We start from the raw sequence: 20,274 nt of genomic DNA on the forward strand, positions 1-20,274 counted from the left end.
TTGCAAAGTTGTAATTTATTCATTTAAAAATATGTGTTGATACCTACTCTATACTAAGTATCTAGCTATTACCTTCAAGGAGAGATTAAATGCTATAGTAAAAGTCTGTATACAAAATGCTGTTTAAATAGTGAGGGAGTAATTGCTAATTGTATCTGAGAAGGATAGGAAGGCTTCTGAGAGAATCATATTTGAGTTGGATCTAAAACAACAAGGAGTTTTTCAGGTGGTATGAAGGAGAAGGGGCATTTGAGTCAAGAAATCTGTTGTGAAAAGTACAAGAAACCGAAATTCAAGATTCTTATCTCTTAGCCTCCAATTCTTTTAGACCCAGTTTCAATGCAAGTTTTAAAAAATTAAAATTTCATGATCTAGAAGAGTATAATAAACACTTTGTATAGCTGCATAACACTGTGATATTAAATTACAGAAGGTAACTTCTGACATCAGATTTTAATTAAACATGTTAATTTGCCTTCTTTTGTCAGCATTTGCTATTATTTTATTAAATGTGTCATGGGTAAACATAAGCCTACATAAAACTCATAAATTTCAGGAGAAATTTCTTGTTATCATTAAAACATTAATATTCTCTCATTTCTTTACTAACAATGAAAGCCGAACTTAATTTGTTATATGCTAATTAAGCTGAAGGCAATCTTGATCACAAATAAGATTATTCAAGAGTAAAAACCATGGGAGAAGACATTGGGAAGGGAGAAATATGCTTAGTTGTTTATGGAAAAAGATTTTTCATTTCAAATGCTCAGTTGGTCTTGAACTAGGAAATATTTGAAGACACAAATCGTCTCAATCATCAGAAGTAGCTTATCTGAAAGCAATGGCAATATCTTACATGTCTCTTCAATCTGGTGCCTGGACTGGTTCCTGAGGGAGAAAAAGAGTACAATTAATGTGTGTTGAGTGAATAAAGGAGAAGGAAAAAATTAAAAATACGAAGGAAAGAAAAGGCAAAAATAAAACCCTTGAGAGAAGAAATATTTTAACAATAATTACAGCAATGCCATTATTACAAATAGTAATAATAACAATGCAATACTAGTAATGAAAGAGTGTTTTGTGAGGGGCGGAGTTGACTCATCCCATCCTGCGGTTCACAGAGCAGATCTGTGCCAGGCCCTGTCCAGGGTGCTAGAGACATGGCACGTCTCCTGCCCTCAAAGGGGGCCCTTAGAATCTCCAGGACAGTGACGTTCATCCACTCATCTGCTGATGGGCACCTAGGCTGTTTCCACATTTTGGCTACTGTAAATAGCACTGCTGTGTGTGGGGACTGACTAGGGGAGTGGGGGTCGGATTGGGTGGAGGGGGGCAATAAAGGGGGAAATTGGGATAACTGTAATAGCATAAACAATTAAAAAAACCTCTGACATTATTTCTTGATCCTCAGCATTACCCTCTTCTCTAAACTCCCAAATACCCATTGCTATTTAATACCTCCCTAAGCCACTTAGACCCTGGAGGCATTATTTTATCTCTATTCATGGGGCATGTGTATACACATGAGCACATGAGCTTGTGTTTGTTTCCCATTCGTCACTCTCGTCATTCATTACTTCAGTCATTTCCCCCGCCCTCCACACAGTGCAGTGCTGAGCTCAGAGAAGGTATCTCAACTTGACCTTCATTAGATTTTATACTGGAAGTCCAGTGCGCTATCCATTGCACAACGGAGCCACTTGTTGGACATGCTACCCGCTCTCCAGATTGACTGAAGATTCATGAGTTGGCCAAATATTTCTTTAAACCTCTGGATACATAAAGATTTCTCTGGCTTGTGAATACTTCCATTCTGTAGGGTTGACCTGTGACACCAGATGTAACAAAAATGATCAGAGAGAATCTGTTTGCCTGTACATTTTGAGGGCTGCCCTCATTTGTATCAGCCTGTCTTTGCCATTATATATATTTGATGGGGTTGGACATTCTCTTTTACCCAACTTGTTTGTCAGATCCTACTTGCTGAAGGTAAGGGTCACCATCTCTTTGGGAGAGATCAGTAGATAATTATTGACTGAGCTTGACTACCCAATCTTAAAACCACTACAAAATAATTTTATGAAAATGTTTTATCGAAGGGGATGCTGGTGCTGATGAAATACTGTTTTCCAGCAGCCACAGCGCCTTGATACTGATTCAATTATCCTCTTCACCCAGGATTTCAGACGTTGGACCATGAAGATCAGATCGCTCTGCTGAAAGGGTCTGCAGTTGAAGCCATGTTCCTCCGTTCAGCCGAGATTTTCAATAAGAAACTTCCGGCTGGACATGCTGACTTGCTGGAAGAGAGAATTCGAAAGAGTGGTAAGTGACGTGGTTCATGCTTAAAAGAGTTTGTTTTTGCAAGAAAGAATTTGTACAACCCATGAAGGCAGGACTCGTGCTTGTCTTCCACAATGTTATATGCCTGTTATGACTAACAAGGAGAAAGGCTCTACGAAGATATGTGTTGAGTAAGTGGGACTTTCAGAGTCTTGGTTCAAAAAACCTTGTTGCAATAGCAAAATATGAACAGTACTCTTTTCACTGTGCTGAGATGAAGGGCCACAGGAGGGATTTTTCAAAAATTTGGAAAATTAGTCTGATAAAAATATATAGCATAAAGGAGCCCTGGTTATTTGGTCCAGAAAAAAATTCATTTATTTAAAGCCCCCAGTGCTGAATGCCTATATATCAAACTATTATCAATCTTTATTCAAGGAAAAATAAGAAGAAATAATAGTAGCAACCTTTACATATAATTTACTAGGTTTCAGACACTGTTCTAATACTTTACATATATAATTCCATCAAATCCTTGAAATATCCTGTGAAATGCATACCATTATTGTTCCTATTTTTCCATTTTATAAATGAGAAAGCCATATGTTTTAAGCATTGTGCTGTAGTGCCTCTCAAGAGAAAATGAAGTAATATCAATAGTATGAGTAACTCAGTTTAACTAATTATAGAGTAACAGTAACACAGAGGCTCAAGCGACATCTCAACAAAACAACAGAAAAACAACAATGTCTCAACAACACAAAATGGAAACAACCTTGACTGGTGTGGCTCAGTTGGTTGGGCATCATACTGCAAAACAAAAGGTCATTGGTTCGATTCCCTGTCAGGGCACATATCTGGGTTGTGGGTTCAGTTACAGTCTGGGCAAGTCCAAGAGGCAACCAGTGGATGTTTCTCTCTCACATCATGTTTCCCTCCCTCTCTTTCTTCCTCCCATCCCCTCTCTCTAAAAATAAATAGATGACATCTTTTTTAAAAAAAGAAACAGAACCCATAGATGAACCCACAGAGAAAAGCTGATGGTTACTAAAGGGGAGAAGGTAAGGGATGAGGAAAATTATGAAACAATAATAATAATAATGATAGATATCAGAATGGGTTACCAAGAATTCTGTGCAACATTTCTTAAAAGATATGAATAAGTTGTTATTTTCCTGAGAGATTTTATATATGGTTTGGGGGTATAAATGCAATGAGATGACTTTTGAAGGTGTTTTTTTCCTAAAGTATTATTATTCTATAATTGACTGGAACAAGTTTAAATATTTATAAAACCAGTATTATAAAATAGAGATTGGAAGAAACATTTTCAGGCCACTCTGTATCTTTAATATAAGTAAAGTAATTGAAAATTGCCCTGGCTGGTGTGGCTCAGTGGCTTGAGTGCCGGCCCGCAAACCGAAGGGCCACTGGATTGACTCCCAGTCAGGACACCTGCCTGAGTTGTGGGCCAGGTCCCTAGTTGGGGGCGTTCGAGAGGCAACCAGTCGATGTATCTCTCACACATGGATTTTTCTCTCCTCACTTCCTACCTTCCCATCTCTCTAAACAATAAATACATAAAGTCTTTTAAAAAAAGAAAATTAAAAATTATTCTTAAACTCAGCCTGACCGTAGTCATTATGTTTTCTCCTTTTAGTTTAAGACTAAAAGCATAATTAACATCATTGGTAGATTTTAAAACATTTTTAAAAGATTCATTATTTCTATATACCCACTGAATTTTTTTTTTTTTTAGTTTAACAACTCTGTAAGAGCAGCATACTATGGTGATAGTGAGGAGAGGAATCGGCCATGCTCACTCCCCTTGGAAGTTTGCAGTCTAGTGGGAAGATGTGAACTGTACAGAGATAGTTAAAATACAATGTGGAAAAGGAATAACAGAGAGAGGTGACTTCTCGTTGGAAGGGCTTGGGAAAGTTTTCATTGGCATTTCTGCAGGACCATGAATGATGTTTTATGTGACACTCAGAGTGGAGGTGCAGGAGATGAGGACGGGCAGGAGCAGACGGACGGAGGCAGGAAAGCTCAGGTGGTGCACACAGAGTGAACCGTTGGTTTTGGTTGGATGAAGAGTTATATTAAAAAGAGATAAAAAGAAAATAGAGTCAGAACCAAATGGTTGAGGGCTTTGAATGCTTGGCTAAAGCTTTTATTCGTTATTTCGTACGTAATGGGGAGACATTAAAGATTTTTGAGCAGGAAGAGAAAATATCGGCATGCTTTGCAAGCCTTCCAGCAATGTTAGGATAAGCCAGGATAGGAGACATCTGGTAGGAGGCGGCAGATACCAGGAATGTGACCCCTGCTGCTGGGGCAAATGGGGAGGAAGAGAAGGAGCTAATGGATACATTACTGCAGCTTTTCACCCTTTGAAAGACATTGTGTTGTCCAGAAATGTGGATTCTGGTCCGGGACCAATAGTATCACTTACCTGTTCAGGGTCTTAATTATAGTGTATGTGTGTGTGTGTGTGTGTGTGTGTACACATGCTTGCATGCGCATGTACATCTGTCTGCCTGTCTGTCTGTCTCCGGGAGACTGGGGGTAAGGGAGAAGGGGTGAATCAGGTTGAAATAGGTTGAAGGGTTGAACAAGGCACAATCGAGTTCTACAACTTTTATTGCTTTTCTTCTCTTAATTCTTCTCAATTTAATGTTCTCAGTAAATATTCCTAACTGATGGTTTAGCCAGTCACTTGATCAGCGGCTTAAGTATCCTGATTTATTTTATTATTTTAACTTACTTTATGGTGGTACGGACATTTAACATAAAATCTACCCTCCTGACAAAAGTTTAAGTGGTATTGTTGACTACAGGCACAATGTCGAACAGACAACAGATCTCCAGAATTGACTCATCTTGCTTAACGGAAACTTTATGCCCATTGATTGGGGTGGGGGAAGGAGTTACTAATTCATGGGCTAATATCTTGATTTTAAGGTTGTGATTAGTAATCAATAGTTCCCCTTAGGTAGGAATCAAGGATGGAAGCTGCTGAATTTTCACATGCATGAATCTGTTAGTTCAGGCTGTTGAATGTGAATTGTTGGCTCTTGGTTTCTGAGCTCTGGTTTCTGTACACTGCGAGTGCCCTGTTTAAGAAAATATGTAAATCCAATCTAGTCTTTAAAAAACTAATAAAGTAAAAACAGATGACAACTCATGGGACGAAATATTTTTAGTTTTACAGCTATGTCTCATTAACTACCAGAAGATATTACTTTGGTTGATGTATTTTTGGTTTATACACCAATAGACAGTGGTGATTAAGAATCTGACTTGAATCCAGGCTCCACTACTTATCAGCTATATGTCCCCCCCTTTTTTGTTAAAAGCTACTGAAATACACCCCCATGAATAATTTGATCTCTTAGAAATCATGTCTAACTTTAGTATTTGTTCTAGAGTCTCACCTGGACTTTGATATTAAAAACTGTAGGCAGGGGGTGCCTCTGTTTTGACTTAGTATTTTATCCTAAGTACCCAGCATTTGCCTGGCTTGGAGTGGGTGCTCAACAAACATCTGTGAAATGGATGGATGGATGGATGGATGGGTAGATGGGTGGATGGGTGGGTGGATGGATGGGTGGGTGGGTGGGTGGGTGGGTGGATGAGTGGGTGGATTATCTGAAGCTATGACTCTGGACATTTATTTTCTTTTTAGATGGTTCTTTCCTTGTATAGAACACTCCATTCACCCCAACAGGTCCAGTCTTGCCCAGACTCAGCAAACTCTGGGGAGCCCTATATTGCGTCTAATTCTAGGAACTTGGCTCAGTCTCGTTCCTTGTGACAATCCCTGCCTCCAGTGTGAGTCTGTTTGGTGAGTCAGAAAGGCTTGCAAGTTGACAATTGAATCATGGAAGAGGGTTACAAACTTTTCAAGCCACCAAAGTCTGAGGAAGGCATTCCAAGATATATAGCCATTATAATATAATAATAGAGGAGCGCAGAGATGTGAAGGAATGAGAGAGGGAATAAGCATGCCTAGGACTCAGAAGTACTTTAATATTATTTAAAAATAATATTTATGAAGCTAAAATTATAGTAAGTACTAGATTATTAAGGATGTTGAATGCCACAAAATTTACTGTAGTTTAATTTATTCCTTATATAATGCGGTGACTTTGTAATATTCTGGGTTGATGTGACATGACCACAGAGGTACTGTAGAAAGATCTTCCCAGCAGTAATACGAGGGAGGATTTAGAGGGATTTTAAGGCAAGAAACACAGAGGCCTGTGAGGAGACCAATGCAGTAACTAGGTGAGAAATGGTGAGGGTCTTGCAGGTTAAAAATATGTAAGCAAAAAGAAAAATCTTGCTCAATGGCATGAATTTCAGAACTTGATTCCTCAAGTTTCAGAAAAGTCCAAAATCAAAGTTTTCTAGCCGGTGATCTCTATAAATAAATACATACGCCTCTAGATCATAATAAGATACTTTACCCAAACATCAGCCACATATTGTGAAAATAAAAAAGCATCAGATTCACATGTTGTGTAGTCTTTTATTACCTGTAATTATGGTTCTACTTATTAATATTTATGAATTTGCTTCTCCCAGTGAATTTTCAGAACATTAGCTCTTCCACACATCACATACAACCTGATCTTGCAAGATGACCTTTTAGAATAACTTCTCATTCCTATGAAAATATAACGCATTCTTTTTCTATTGTACCTCTAATTCCACAATAAAATAATATCTCAGTTGCCTTGTTTATGCCTACACAACTCTTTAAAGAATATAGTGTGAATTTCTTTTCTTGTTGTCCAAATTCATACTCCTGTGTTTGCTCTTATTAAATCCCAATTACATGCACTAAGATACTGTCTCCTGAGATACATTTACTTAATGAAGGTTACAGTGTTTATTTATGTGAAGTGAGGCTTCAGAACATATATCTGACACAACCTGTGGTTGTTTCCACATAATTGTAGTGCATCAATTTCTTTATTCCTAATGTAGTTTTATGAAAATTATATTTTAAGATGAAATTTTCATTAAAAATAGGAATAATCATATAATACCATAAAATATGATAGCACTGAAATAGGCTTGCTAACACTGAAAGAGTTTACATTTTAACAAAGAAATTAGCCATAACATCTCACAAACCAATGAAACTTGTTCTGTTAGTTAAAATACAAATAACCTCTGAAGTTCATAGTATTTTGTGGCCTTTTTGATCTCTATAACAGGCAGAAATGGGGTGTTCACTTTAGTAAGTGTTTATCAGGGGGACAGTCTACCTGGTGATTTGGCAGTGGTTTGCTTTTACATATGCCATCCTTGTATTCCCAGCGGCCCCCGAAGGTGGATGCTGTGCTGCCGTCTTGTAGGTGGGAGAATGGGCTTAGAGAGGCTAGATGACGTGCCCAAGGTCACGCAGTTAATCACATCAGCAGAGCGCCAGGGATGAACACAGCTGTTCCCCTCAAAGCCCTGCAATCTTTCTCTGTGTTGCACCTGTCACTCACCAAGATCTAATATTTGCCCCGTATCAGCTGGTAGGGAATATAAAGACCAGGAAGACATGGTTCCTGCCCTTTGGTTGAGAGATAAAGTATAAGCACAGTTAGCAATTTTCCAGTGGTTTTTGAGTAAATGATAAAACGAATAGAGGCAGTGAGGTCAGAGACAGGAGGAATTCTTATTAGAGTGATAAAGTCATAGTTAGTTTATAGTAGCATAGTAAAGTATACTGTGTATAGTATACTATGTTTACTTTTCTGCTCTTTAAATATATGTGAATTTACTGCCTTAGACTTGAAAACAAATGAAAACCAATACTATAAACTAAATTTTCTAAAGAAGCAGATGTAAGCTGTGGTTCCAGTACTGTCTTTGAAAGAAAGGTTAGAAATGTAAACAAATAGCAGAATCTTTGTAAGGAAGGTAAATGCTTACATTGGAGTTTACAAGTCTTAACACTTCTCCTTTGGCTTTTCAAAGTGGTCATGTGATCATTTTGGCATGGACAAATTTGGGGCTCAAATCATAGGAAGAACATTTTTTCAAAATAAGAGAAAGTATTCAAGTAATAGAAGAGTCTGTATTCCCATCAGCGCTCAGCGGTACTTCCCAAGCCTTTTATATGTGTTCCATCCTGGGCATGATGTATTTATCTCTGTATCTGCATCTTCCATTAATTTGTGAACTGCTCCAGGATTGTGCCCAGCACTATCACAGTGCCTGGCACAGGTTAGCTGTGCAAAAATTGGTGAATTTTATTGAGATGAATCTGGGACTTGATGGTCCAAACCCTGTCAGCTCCTGAGCACTGGTGAGGTCTAATGTGGCCAGATAAGTTTAAGCCACTAGGACTAATGAAAAGTAAATTATTTATCAAATATTTTATATTAAATATCTTATAATATAAATAGGTTTTTTGGGGTTGCTAATTTGTTGGCAGCTTCTTACTCGAGGCCAACCCGATGGCACAAATGACTCTGAGTACAGTAAGCAGTGGTACAGAGGCCAGGGTCCCATCTGTTAGCACCACAAGAACGTTTCCATTGTCTTAATGACACCCTTGTCCCCCTTCACACCTTATAACCATGTCATACTAGCAAAATGTAATATTGCCTAATTTAGTATACATTTATTAATCCCCTGCCATGTCTCCAGCAGGATGCTAGTTACCAAGGAGACAGAGATGAATGCGCAGTATCTGTGGAGCACAGTTTACTGGCCCGGCAGCATGCCAGGCACCGGTACAGCATTTGGCTCTTGCTGTCCTCAAATTTATGTGGTATTTCACACCCTAATAGGATGGAGAGAAATGAATTGACAGGTGCAATAGAATTGAACATACAGAAGGGAGCAACTAATTCTGCTCCACTGTGACAGGGAAAGCTCCAGAGAGAAAACACGATTTCACCTTGGCCTTGATGGGGAGTCCTAGCCTGACAAGGATCCCTTGTATAAAATGCACACTTAAGTGTAATACACACACGCACCCCTACCTCTGCTCCATTTTTGTCTCCTATTAAAACTAGAAAGTTAATTAGGAAATAAAGGCATTTATATTTAAAATAACAACTTACAACAGTACAGTTAATCCTACCAAATGATTATTCTTTCCAAGAATATTTCTGATCATTGAACAATTAATTTATCAATTACTTTTTTAAAAAAGATCTCTCTTTAAAAAATGTATAAAAACATGAAAACTTTAAAAAACAAAGCAAAAGAAAAGAAGAAATAGAGGAATAGAAACATAAATGCTTCTTTAGAACTTTTAACTTTTTTCCTAGTAGCCTTTGTGATTAAGTTAGAGAATAGCCCCACCTTGTGACCAAAAATCAGCTAATTGGGCATAAAGAACCCAATTGAAACAAACCTTAAACCAGCCTCCAGAAAGGAGGAAGCAGGAAGATGGGAAAAGACTGCCCCTTCAGGCTGATGTTATTGTTACATTTCTCATGCCAGAAATTGCTGTTCACAGAGACTTAAAACACCACTTAGTTTATGCCGGTGTGGTTAATTCTGATTATTGATTCTAATTCAAAAGCAGATTTGTATTTGATTCATCTTGTAGGAAAAGTATTTTTCTAAACCCTTATTTATTTTCTACATTTTCTCTATGTTCACTTTTGTTCTTTACAACATGTACAAGATGAAAAAGTGTAATAAGCATTTTAACCTATTTTTTCCAAAATTATCAACTACAATTAGATAGTAAGTAGAAGTAACATCTTTGAAAGGTGATTTGGGATTTATAAAGATAAATAAAATAGAAAATTAGGTAGTCAAAGATGATCTCTAAAAATTAAATATTTTAAAATCAGTTGTGTTTAATATTATTCCCAAATCGCCACCTACTATTTAAAATAATAGCACAGTCATGAGGTATTATTTTAGATAAACACAACTGATTGTGTAGTCCCCAAATGCCAGAGACTGCCATTGTTTGAAGGTGTAAAAGAACAACTTTCCCAGGAAAATACAGATCTTAGCTTAGCTTTATTATCTTGAAAAATACTGAGGCAAATCACTGATTAGTCAGTTTGTATTCATCCCTAGTAAGCAGCAGAATGTAAAAGCAAAGCAAAACATAGCTTTGCATACACAAAAATTTACGAGCTTCATCTAAGTTTAAGATGATTGAGACTAAGATGGAACTAGTGTGTTCATCCAATTCTCTTGAATAACAATAGTAATAGCTCTTATTGTCATTATTCACTCTGATATTTATGGAGGGTTTACTATTGCTATAATTTACATTTCCTAGAGGAGGAAACTGAGGCTTAAAGAGATTACATAATATGCCCAAGATCAAGTCATAAATCAGGTTTCAAACTCAGAGCTGGCTCAGTACCTCTGAACCGCTATGTTTGTTGGAAGACACGACCGGGACTCCCAGACTCACACTCCAACCCTCTGCGTTTTAAGTTGTGTCTAGGTTGGTCGTGGGCATTCAGTTCGATCCCAAACAGCTGGGGAGAGGACAGCCTTCCACGTGGTGTAATCCCCAAGGTGCTCAACAAAGACACTGTTGTTAGGAGAGTCCACTGGAGTTGCTCAAAGAATCCAAAGTCAAAGGGGAGAAAAGCCTGGCATTTTGACTAAAAGTAAGGTTAAGGGGTCAGTATGGCACATTTCTTTAGGTTCCTCTAAAGGTGAGGATTAAAAAGAGATAAAACTCATGGTCAAGGACCACAGTGTGGGGATTGCCTGGGGCAGAAGGAGTGGGGGGAGGCAGAGGAGGGTATAGGGGAGACAAATGGTGACAGAAGCAGGCTTGACTTGGGTGGTAAATACACAATACAATATACAGATGATGTGTTGTGGAATTGTGCACCTGAAACCTGTATAATTTTGTTAACTAGTGTTACCCCAATAAATTCAATAAAAAGGAAACAATTAAAATAAAGAAATAAAGGTGAGGATTTAGACTTTCTGATTCTGTGAAATGTAATATTAGATGATACTTAGACCTTCTAGAATCTGGAATCCAATTTTATCCTGGTTTGACTCGCCAAAGCTCTATGGCTCTAGGTCTGGCTACGGATGGAATAGAGCAGTCTAGTCTGGCCCAGTCCTGGGAACTTGGGGTCACCTTAATCCACCCCTAGGTCGCATCATAGGCTTTCTTTTTCTCCACATTTCCCAGTCAAAGCTCTTTTGGAGTGGATCCGTGCTCAGCACAGGCACCAAACTAGTATTTGTTGAATGAGTGGAGGAAGTGACACAAAGGAGTCTTCATTTACAAAGTGGAGTAAGTTAGATAAAGAAAGAAGGAGGGTATTCCAATTGGAGAGAACCACAGGTACAGAAAGGGGCAGTGTGCATCATGTAGGGACTGCAGTGGCTGAACACAGCTGGACTAAGGGCTCTGTGATATGATGGACAGGTAGAGCAGCTTAGTCACAAATAAATGCCAGGACTCCGGAGCCTGCTAGCTTTGGTTTGAACTCTAGTTCCACCCCTCACCAGGTATGTGTCCTTCGACAAACTATATAACCTCTCTGTACCTATCTCATGGGGTGTTAGAAACATTAAGTGAGCTATGCCATGAGGAGTATTTGAAACGTTGCCCAATATATAACTACTACTCAATAATTGTGATCTCCTAGATTATCATGTGGGTGAGCAGTGGGTGGTGGGATAGGCAGGGCCAGGTCCTGGAGTTTCCTATGTAAAAAGGAAGAATGGTTATGCAAAGCCATGGAGAGTCTTAGAAGGTTTGTAGGAAGTGGCAAGTCGGGGTGGGATTTGAATTATATAGAAAGGTAGTTCCGGGATGGGTGGAAGGGGACTAAACTGAAGACAGGAAGACCAATGAGGAGGCCGTTGCAGTATTCCAGATGAAAAGAATTGAGACTTAAACTAAGTTAATTCCAGGGGTAGTGGAGAGGAAAGGGAGCCCCTAAGTGAGAGGTAGCAGGTCTAATCACAGGAGTCAGCACCTGGCCGAGTGATGAGAGGGAGGCTGAATCTCTGTTTTCAGGAGGGGGCAGTTGGGTGGGTGGGAATACCAATCACGTGAACGCTAGGAATGAGGTGGACTTGGAGAAAGATGACGAGTTTAGTTCCGTGCGCGGTGTCTTTAATTTTTGACATGTTGAGTTTGAAGAGAGCAGCCAAGTACCGGAGCCTAGTAGGCGATGGATAAACAGGTTTGGTACTTCAGAGAGAGATGAGAACTCTGATAAGAACTCTACCCATTATTAAGTGGAGCTGTTCATACTTCTGGGCTGAAGAACAATAATTTGCGGGAGGTGGGGGGTGTAAAATGCTATCTATGCCCTAATTAGAGATATTAATATATAAAAGATGAACAAATCCCATGTAGAAAATGGTGAAGTTGGAAGATTCTTCTGGCAGTTCAGGAACATTGTCATTTATTGTCAGATAGAAGTGACTAAAACAAAGGCGCTGTCAAAATGAAAGACATACAGATCATTGATTTAGTTGTATTTTGAGGATTTTGTTAATCTGACCTTCTGTGCCCTGCCTTTGGCTGGAACATGGAATATATAGTATTGTTTAAATGGGTGCGTATGGGCGCAAATATTAACATGTGTGTGTGCGTGTGAGACGTGTTTGTAATTTTACACTTCTCAGTTCTTCAACAACTTTACCTCTGCAATTTTTAAATTCCCTCACAGGTATCTCTGATGAGTATATAACACCGATGTTTAGCTTTTATAAAAGTGTGGCAGAATTAAAAATGACTCAAGAAGAGTATGCTCTGCTTACAGCAATCGTTATCCTCTCTCCAGGTAATTTCAATGTGAGATTTTTATTTACATGCTGTTGCTTTTTTTTTTTTCAACATAATCATAATAATGTTTATGAAAGAAAATCAGGAAAACACAGAATCATAAAAAAGTAAAATGTCTATACCCTCACGGCTTCACACTGAGTCATGGTTACACATCAGTGTTTTTTTCTTCAACCTGTTTTTGAAACCTCACGTCCATTCAGTAAATGCACTTTTAACACCGACTGTGCACTAACCATGGTTCTAGACACTGGGGGACATGCGGTAAAGAAACAGGCAGGAACACAGCTGCACGAAGCTCTCCACACTCTAGTAGGGTAAAGACGACAGTAAGTGAAGAAACAAAAATAATTTGTGGTAATCATGGAGGTGGTGAATGCTAGAGATGAGAATATAAGAGAAGAAAGTGGCAGTCGAGTATTACTTTAATTAGTGGTCAGGGAAGGCTTTTCTCCGGATATGGGCAGGGACCTAAATGAAGTTATATATATACATTTTTTTACAGCTTTGTATTTATTTATTATAATTTTAATTAAATTTATTGTGATAAACATTTTAGCATAATATAAAACATGCTGTCTTTTTTTAAAAAAGTGTACTTTTATTTAAAAGTCTTTACCCATGTCATTAAAAATTATATTGGTAAAAGTTTATTGTCAGGCATGTATCATATTCCATTGCATTGATAACCAGTCATTTACTTAATTTTCACCATATGTTTGGATATTCAGAATATTTCCAATTTTCTGTTGTTTTAAACAATATTGAAGTGAATACCTTTGTACATATATTTTTCTGGTTTTTGCTTACTTATTTGGGTTTAAGTGATGCCACATTCATAATTTGTGGCCTTAAACCATTTTATACATGGTATTAAGTCAGAAGCTAGTTGTTTTACCATAAAAAATTATAATTAAAAAGAAGGAAAACATGTTGGCATTACCTGCTCAATTTATACATGCATAAACCCTGTGACCCAGCAATCCTGGTCCTGGGATATGCCACCAGAAATGATCCTTATATTCACCATGCAGGTTACTTTGGGGGCATTGATCAGAAAAGGTATTTAGGGAGGCCTCTGAGGGCAGTAAATCTTGATCTAGTCGTGATTAAGTGAGTGTGATTAAATGACCTGGTTGTGATTAAATGCATGTGTAAAAATTCATCCAGTTGAACACTTCATGTGTACATTTCAAATGTACAACAGGTGTAAGTTCTACTTCAGAAAAGGGTAACAATACTATGTACTTATGCTGAACATTCAACTTTTTAATTTTGTGGTTTTATCTTCAACTTCAAAACAGACAGGCAATACATAAAGGACAGAGAGGCAGTAGAGAAGCTGCAGGAACCTCTGCTCGATGTGCTGCAGAAGTTGTGCAAGATCCACCAGCCGGAAAACCCTCAGCACTTCGCCTGCCTCCTGGGCCGCCTGACTGAGTTGCGGACGTTCAATCATCACCACGCGGAGATGCTGATGTCGTGGCGGGTCAACGACCACAAGTTCACCCCTCTGCTCTGCGAAATCTGGGACGTTCAGTGATGCGCGCCGCAGGGGCGGGGCTGCTTCTCCGTTTTCCGCCTGTTATCAGTCTGATGTGTAACTTTGCCTTATTTCATTTGTACCTGGTTTCGCACCAGAATTTTGATGAGTATTTATGCAGTAATTATATAACTTCCACAACTGTAAATAGGGGGCTAGGTAGTATTACTTTCTCTACTTTGTATTTGACACGGCTTCAGGGAATCTTTTATTCTAATTGGCGTGCCCTGTTCGCCTAATAAAATTGATGATTACTTCAATTCTTTATGTTGAAATAGGGAAAATCTCATTTCGTTCTTCATCTTCCCTCATTGCATATATTTTAATAAACAGTTGTGTGTACTTTTGGCAATAAACTGAACATAATGGCAACAAGCTTTCATTTGGGAACAGGATTTGAAAGAATATACAAACAAATGACACCCTATTGAGCCTGAGGGGATAATTTATAAAAAGATAAACTCTCACAACACAAATGGTACATTTTTCATCCCTGGAGAAGCCCCAGTGAACATTCATTCACCTGTAGTAACGCTCTGATCACTTAATTTTCTTTGATGTCCAAAGAGAATAGCGTATGGAAAAATTAATGATTGTCACATAAAATATGCCCATGCATATTAGTTACATTTTTAGGAGGAATACTTCCCATAGTCATCGTCCTGAGGCAGCATTTACAAATTCAGAGGATGCAAATAACTCCAGTGATGGGGCATTTCCTCCTCTCTCTGAAAAGTGCTCACTGTTGACTTAGTGCATATAATTAATCATTTTTTGTTTTGTTTTGCTTTACTTTTGGAAAACACTCCATTAGCCAGGTGCACAGCTGTTGTATACTTACTCCAAAGCAGGAATTAGTTCATTTCCTTCCTTCATTGTTATACTGTTGCATTCTTCTCCCCATTATCCTTTGGTGAATACAATAAAACACCTTCTGTAAGTAATGGGCTTTTATCTCCCTTTCTCCTGAAGTCAGCCAAAATGGAGCTTGCTTAGCAAGCAAAGAGTATTCTTTTTTTTTTTGTATTAAAATACTGGGGCAACCCTGAAGTCCTCAAATTAGCTAGTCAGTGGAAAAGAGGGTGAGTTGGGGCTGCATCAGTTGGATTCCATCTGCTCCAACAACAGAGACTTGAATCCCCACTAAAAGTACAAGATTGTTTTGCTGAACACCACGGGAGAATACAAAGATGACTGAGACACAGAAATGACCTCGGCTCGTATCGGGGGTTGGGAGATGCATTTTATAGGTTCCCCTGTCAGCTAGCTGTGGCTAAGTTAAATCAATGGAAGGACAGAAAGGGAAAATTCAGGGTATTTCCCCCTTGCTCTCTGCCTCACATGGCATCTCTAGTAATGATTGAATCCCTTCTTGGGCAAACCCTACCCTATTGTTGAAGGCCCAGGCTTCTGGATTCCTCTTTTGAACTTCCAAGCCCTGAAAGTGCAGTGGCTTCCTAGGGTTGCTCATCTCTGGGTTGTCTCATCTGCTCCTGTTTATTGTCTTTGTTCTTTCTTCTCCTATGAAACCAGGTTCCTGTGTTACATTTCTTCTTTCTGAAGCACCTACAGTGGTTCATGTTTTCTCCCATCCAAGTACTAACCAGGCCCAACCCTGCTTAGCTTCCGAGATCAGACAAGACTGGGCGTGTTCAGGGTGGTACGGCTGTAGACTGGTTCGCGTTTTCTGACTTGAGCCTGACTAGACAGTTCCTTTTTTCCTTTTGGTTGTACTTGAACCAGGAGAATGTGGAACTTGAACTGCTGGAAGCCATCTTGTAACCAGAGGAAATCTGAGTATAAAGCCAAGTTAAACAGCAGAGCCATTTGAGACTGGATTCAGGTTACATTATTTGAAATCTTAGATTAAGCTTTACCTAAAACTAGAGAATTCTATCAAGGGATTTTAATTACATGAGCCGATTATTTTCTTTTTTTGTATGTGAAATTGAGAACTTTTCCCTTCATATAGAACTAAAAAAAATCTTATCTCTTATAGGGGCAGTCTCAATGGATTTAGGGCCTACCCTTGTCCAATATGATCTCATGTCAACCCTTAACCTTAATTATACCTGCAAAGATCTTATTTCCCAAGGTCACATTCTGAGGTTCCAGGCAGACATAAATTTTAGAGGGGACACTATTCAACCCATCATATAGTTAATATTTTAGTATTAATAACAATGATTATCATAACATTTTATATCATTGAATTACTTATATGTTATTTTCTTCATGTAAATTGGTAACAGTCCTCCAAGATAGAACTTAGTATTGGTTTTAATGAAGTTGGCTTTCAATAGATTATCTGCCGAATGAGTCATTTAATTAATTGTGAATGCATCAAGATTTCTGTTGACCCAAAATTTCATCTAGTATATCACCCGAAGAAATATTGAGATTGACTCAATAATACAAAGGCATTAAAATCAATAGCAGCAACCACAACAATGCAGGACAAAGCAACTAGGAAACCAAAAGCAAAAGTAAAAACCCTTCAGCTATGGTGTATTTAAAGCAATGGAGCATTCCTGTGGAGCTGTGAAAGAGCCAAAACGTATCTCAGTATACAAGGGGTACATGAGAGAGTCTCTTCTGTGTTCTGTAAAGATGCTTAGTGAGATGATTGATTATTCCTAACGTAATAACTCAAAATTTAGATTTCTAAGCTCAATACTCATTAAAGTGGGGCATATCTTCACAGGGCTGGGAAAGACAGAACTAATAGACCCTGTCATCTGATGAAAGCAAATGAATGGGGCTTGCACTGCATGTTGCAATCATGTCGATTTCAAGTAAAGCAAGATTCTCTAAAATGTGACTATTAACCCAACCACCAATTAGGAAATCTACACATGAAAGTAGATTGCAGCTCATTAGGTGGAACCCTCAATTACTAATTGCAGTGTTAAAGGTAGGTAAGATGATCAGTGCACTTATCAAGTGGGGCACTAACTGACGATTCATGTAAAAGCAAGGTTGGGAAAGGAGGACAACTATTTTCGTGTTTATGTGGAAGGGGGAAACAACAAGAATCAAAGAATCTAGAAGAGAATCCCCACATTTCACCAGTGAAGAATGTGGCCTTAGAGATGAGAAGCCATTTCCACAGGCTGGCTGTGGATTCACTTTTCCACAATCTGTCTTATACCTGTATAAGGAAGAGAAATTACCAGGACAAGCCAAAGAGACAATGAAAATAAAATGTAAGCAACCATAAAACACCCTGCTACCAAAGTTTCAATAAATGGTTAGAATTATTAAGTGGTGTGTGTGTGTGTGTGTGTGTGTGTGAGAAAGAGAGAGAGAAAGAGAGAACATTTCTGAATATACCTCATATAGGAATTTTTAACAAGAGGTACTCAAATGTTTAGGCATATTGTATGCATGTAAGAAAAAATAAAAACTATTAACTAATGACTCATCGAACAAGATCTATATAACACAATTTATTTTTAAGGTTCTCCAGAGAAGTATACATATTTCAATAGTAGGGCTCAACAAATCCGATTTAAAACTACAAAGCCACTGGACATTTTGCTAAATGAAGGGGTATGACAGTTGCCTCTAGTTTTAAGTAGAAACACTATAAAACATAGGCTGATTTGAACAGCAGGTCCTGTGAAAATCAATCCATTGCAGTCATGGGCCATAAAGTGTTCTGGGAGGGGCTGTTGGGCACCAGGCTCAGTTACCACTTACATGTTAACTTTTTGATGTCCATCTTTGCCCACCCCCCAAAGCAGATATGCTCTGCGGGAGCAGGACCCTGTGCTTAGGGTATAGCCTGGCAAAGAGCGAGTGCTCAATAGCACTCATTGAATTGATTTCTCAAATCTGTATCTCTTGCACAAACCAATTTAATCACCTTCAGACCTAACTTCCCAAATATTTTCTGAACACCTCTGCCTACATGTTCCTCTCATACGTCAAACTGAACACATCCCAAACCAAAGCACATTGTTCTTTCCCCAGAGTTGTTTCTCCTGCATTCCTTAGATGGGTATCAGTGTCACATGATAACCGAGTCCAGATACATCAGCCTCTTAGGTATCTTGACACTTCTTCCTCACCATCCCTTCTGAGCTAGTTCAGATAAATGTCATCTATTTTTTGTTTTGTTTTTAAAGATTTTATTTATTTATTTTTAGAGAGAGGGAAACGGAGGGAGAAAAAAGGGAGAGAAAACTCGATGTGTGGTTGCCTCTCACACACCCGCTACTGGGGACCTGGCCTACAACCCAGGATGTACCCTGACTGGGAACCAAATCAAAAAACCTTTGGTTCTCAGGCCAGCACTCAATCTACTGAGCCACACCAGCCACAGTGCCATCTTTTCTTTTTTAAATTGCTGCCAGTCTTATTCCTTTCTTCAAAATCCTTGAAAATAATTTTTTTCTAAAACAAACTTAATCATACCATTTCCTCCTAATAATCAATTCCAACTGCCTAGAAGAAAGAATCTAAAGTCCTTGGCACCTACCAGGACTTTCATCTGTGCCTTCCTCTTCAGCCTCATCTACCTCCTGATCTCCAGACTTCAGTCATTCATTCATACCTGCTATGCCCTGATTATCCCAGGCACTCTCCCATCTCTGGAACCTTGTTGTTTTCTATGCCTGGAAAGCACCTCCTACTCCCAATTATCCTTCCTCTTGGCAGATTTGAATTCATCCTTCAAAATTCAATTTCTTTCAAACCTCTGACCATCCCTGTCCAAGACCATTAGGGGGGTTCCATCTTGCACAGACCTCCACAGACTTCCATTGATTGGGGCTTTACCAGGCTGCAGGGCGCTTTGAGGGCAGGACTGTCTTCTTCATTTTAGTCTCTTCCACCAGCAATAGTACTCCCTGTTTGCTTTTGGTGGGTGAGTAAAGGAGTAAATGTGCACGCATGTGCAAGAGAGAGAGTATGAATCATTCCAGGTCAATCTCCACACTTTGTACACAGGGAAACGTAGTCCTACAGAGGTGACTTAATCTGAGAAACCTAAACTAACAAGAGCAAAAGGGCCTGGAACTCCAGGTTTTTGGTCATTGATTTTTTTTCAATTAACATGCCACATTTACAGTTATTACAGACCCATCTCTTGTTCCATTTAAACCCAGTCTCTGCTTTATGTCAACCTGTGGAGAACAGGATGAATAAAATGGCATAGGTCCACTTAAGATAGCATAAAGTATATAAAACAAAGTGGAGTCACGTATGTTAACTAAAATGTCTGTCAGTCAGCCCTGACACTTCGGTTCAAGAGAAAACTACCTAAGTCAGAGTAAACACATCTGGCAAGGAGACACACTAAGATATCCGCGCTCGTGGTCAGAGTGGCCGTGTCTGCAGAGTGGGGCCGCCCATAGATAGGCTCCTGGGCAAATTCCCTACTGGGCATCAGGGCTGCCAAGACACTTATCAAAAAGACCCAGAAGGCTGGAGTCTACCACTTTCAAGGTATAACTGAGGAAGGCTCCAGACCACTGCTGAGACGACCGAGCGCCACACCCCAGAGTGCTGCTGCACGCCACGCTGATCTCCCTTGGCATCGGCCGCCCGAGGCTCTGCCCTGCCGGACTGAGGACTTTGTCTGCCCTGCTGCCCACCTGGCTCCGGAGATCCTTCCCTGCAAGACACTGACAACTCCCTCGTCCACCGTGCTGCCTCCTGGACCTGCAGACTGAGACTCTGCGAC

At 39.1% G+C, this 20,274-nt stretch overlaps 1 protein-coding gene across 4 annotated transcripts in view; it reads left to right on the plus strand.

Annotated features, from left to right (window-relative positions):
- The window catches only part of NR1H4 (nuclear receptor subfamily 1 group H member 4), a 68,165-nt gene extending 53,208 nt beyond the window's left edge, over window positions 1-14,957 (plus strand). For all 4 annotated transcript variants that reach the window (XM_028532583.2, XM_028532585.2, XM_028532582.2 and 1 more), the window contains 3 exons: window positions 2,179-2,325; window positions 12,927-13,040; window positions 14,347-14,957. In XM_028532583.2, coding sequence (XP_028388384.1) covers window positions 2,179-2,325; window positions 12,927-13,040; window positions 14,347-14,585 — 500 coding nt within the window. In that variant the 3' untranslated portion in view covers window positions 14,586-14,957. The remainder of the gene's footprint in view (window positions 1-2,178; window positions 2,326-12,926; window positions 13,041-14,346) is intronic.
- Window positions 14,958-20,274: the final 5,317 nt, after the last annotated feature.

The sequence above is a fragment of the Phyllostomus discolor genome, chromosome 2 (assembly GCF_004126475.2).
Source record: "Phyllostomus discolor isolate MPI-MPIP mPhyDis1 chromosome 2, mPhyDis1.pri.v3, whole genome shotgun sequence".
Lineage (NCBI taxonomy): Eukaryota > Metazoa > Chordata > Mammalia > Chiroptera > Phyllostomidae > Phyllostomus > Phyllostomus discolor.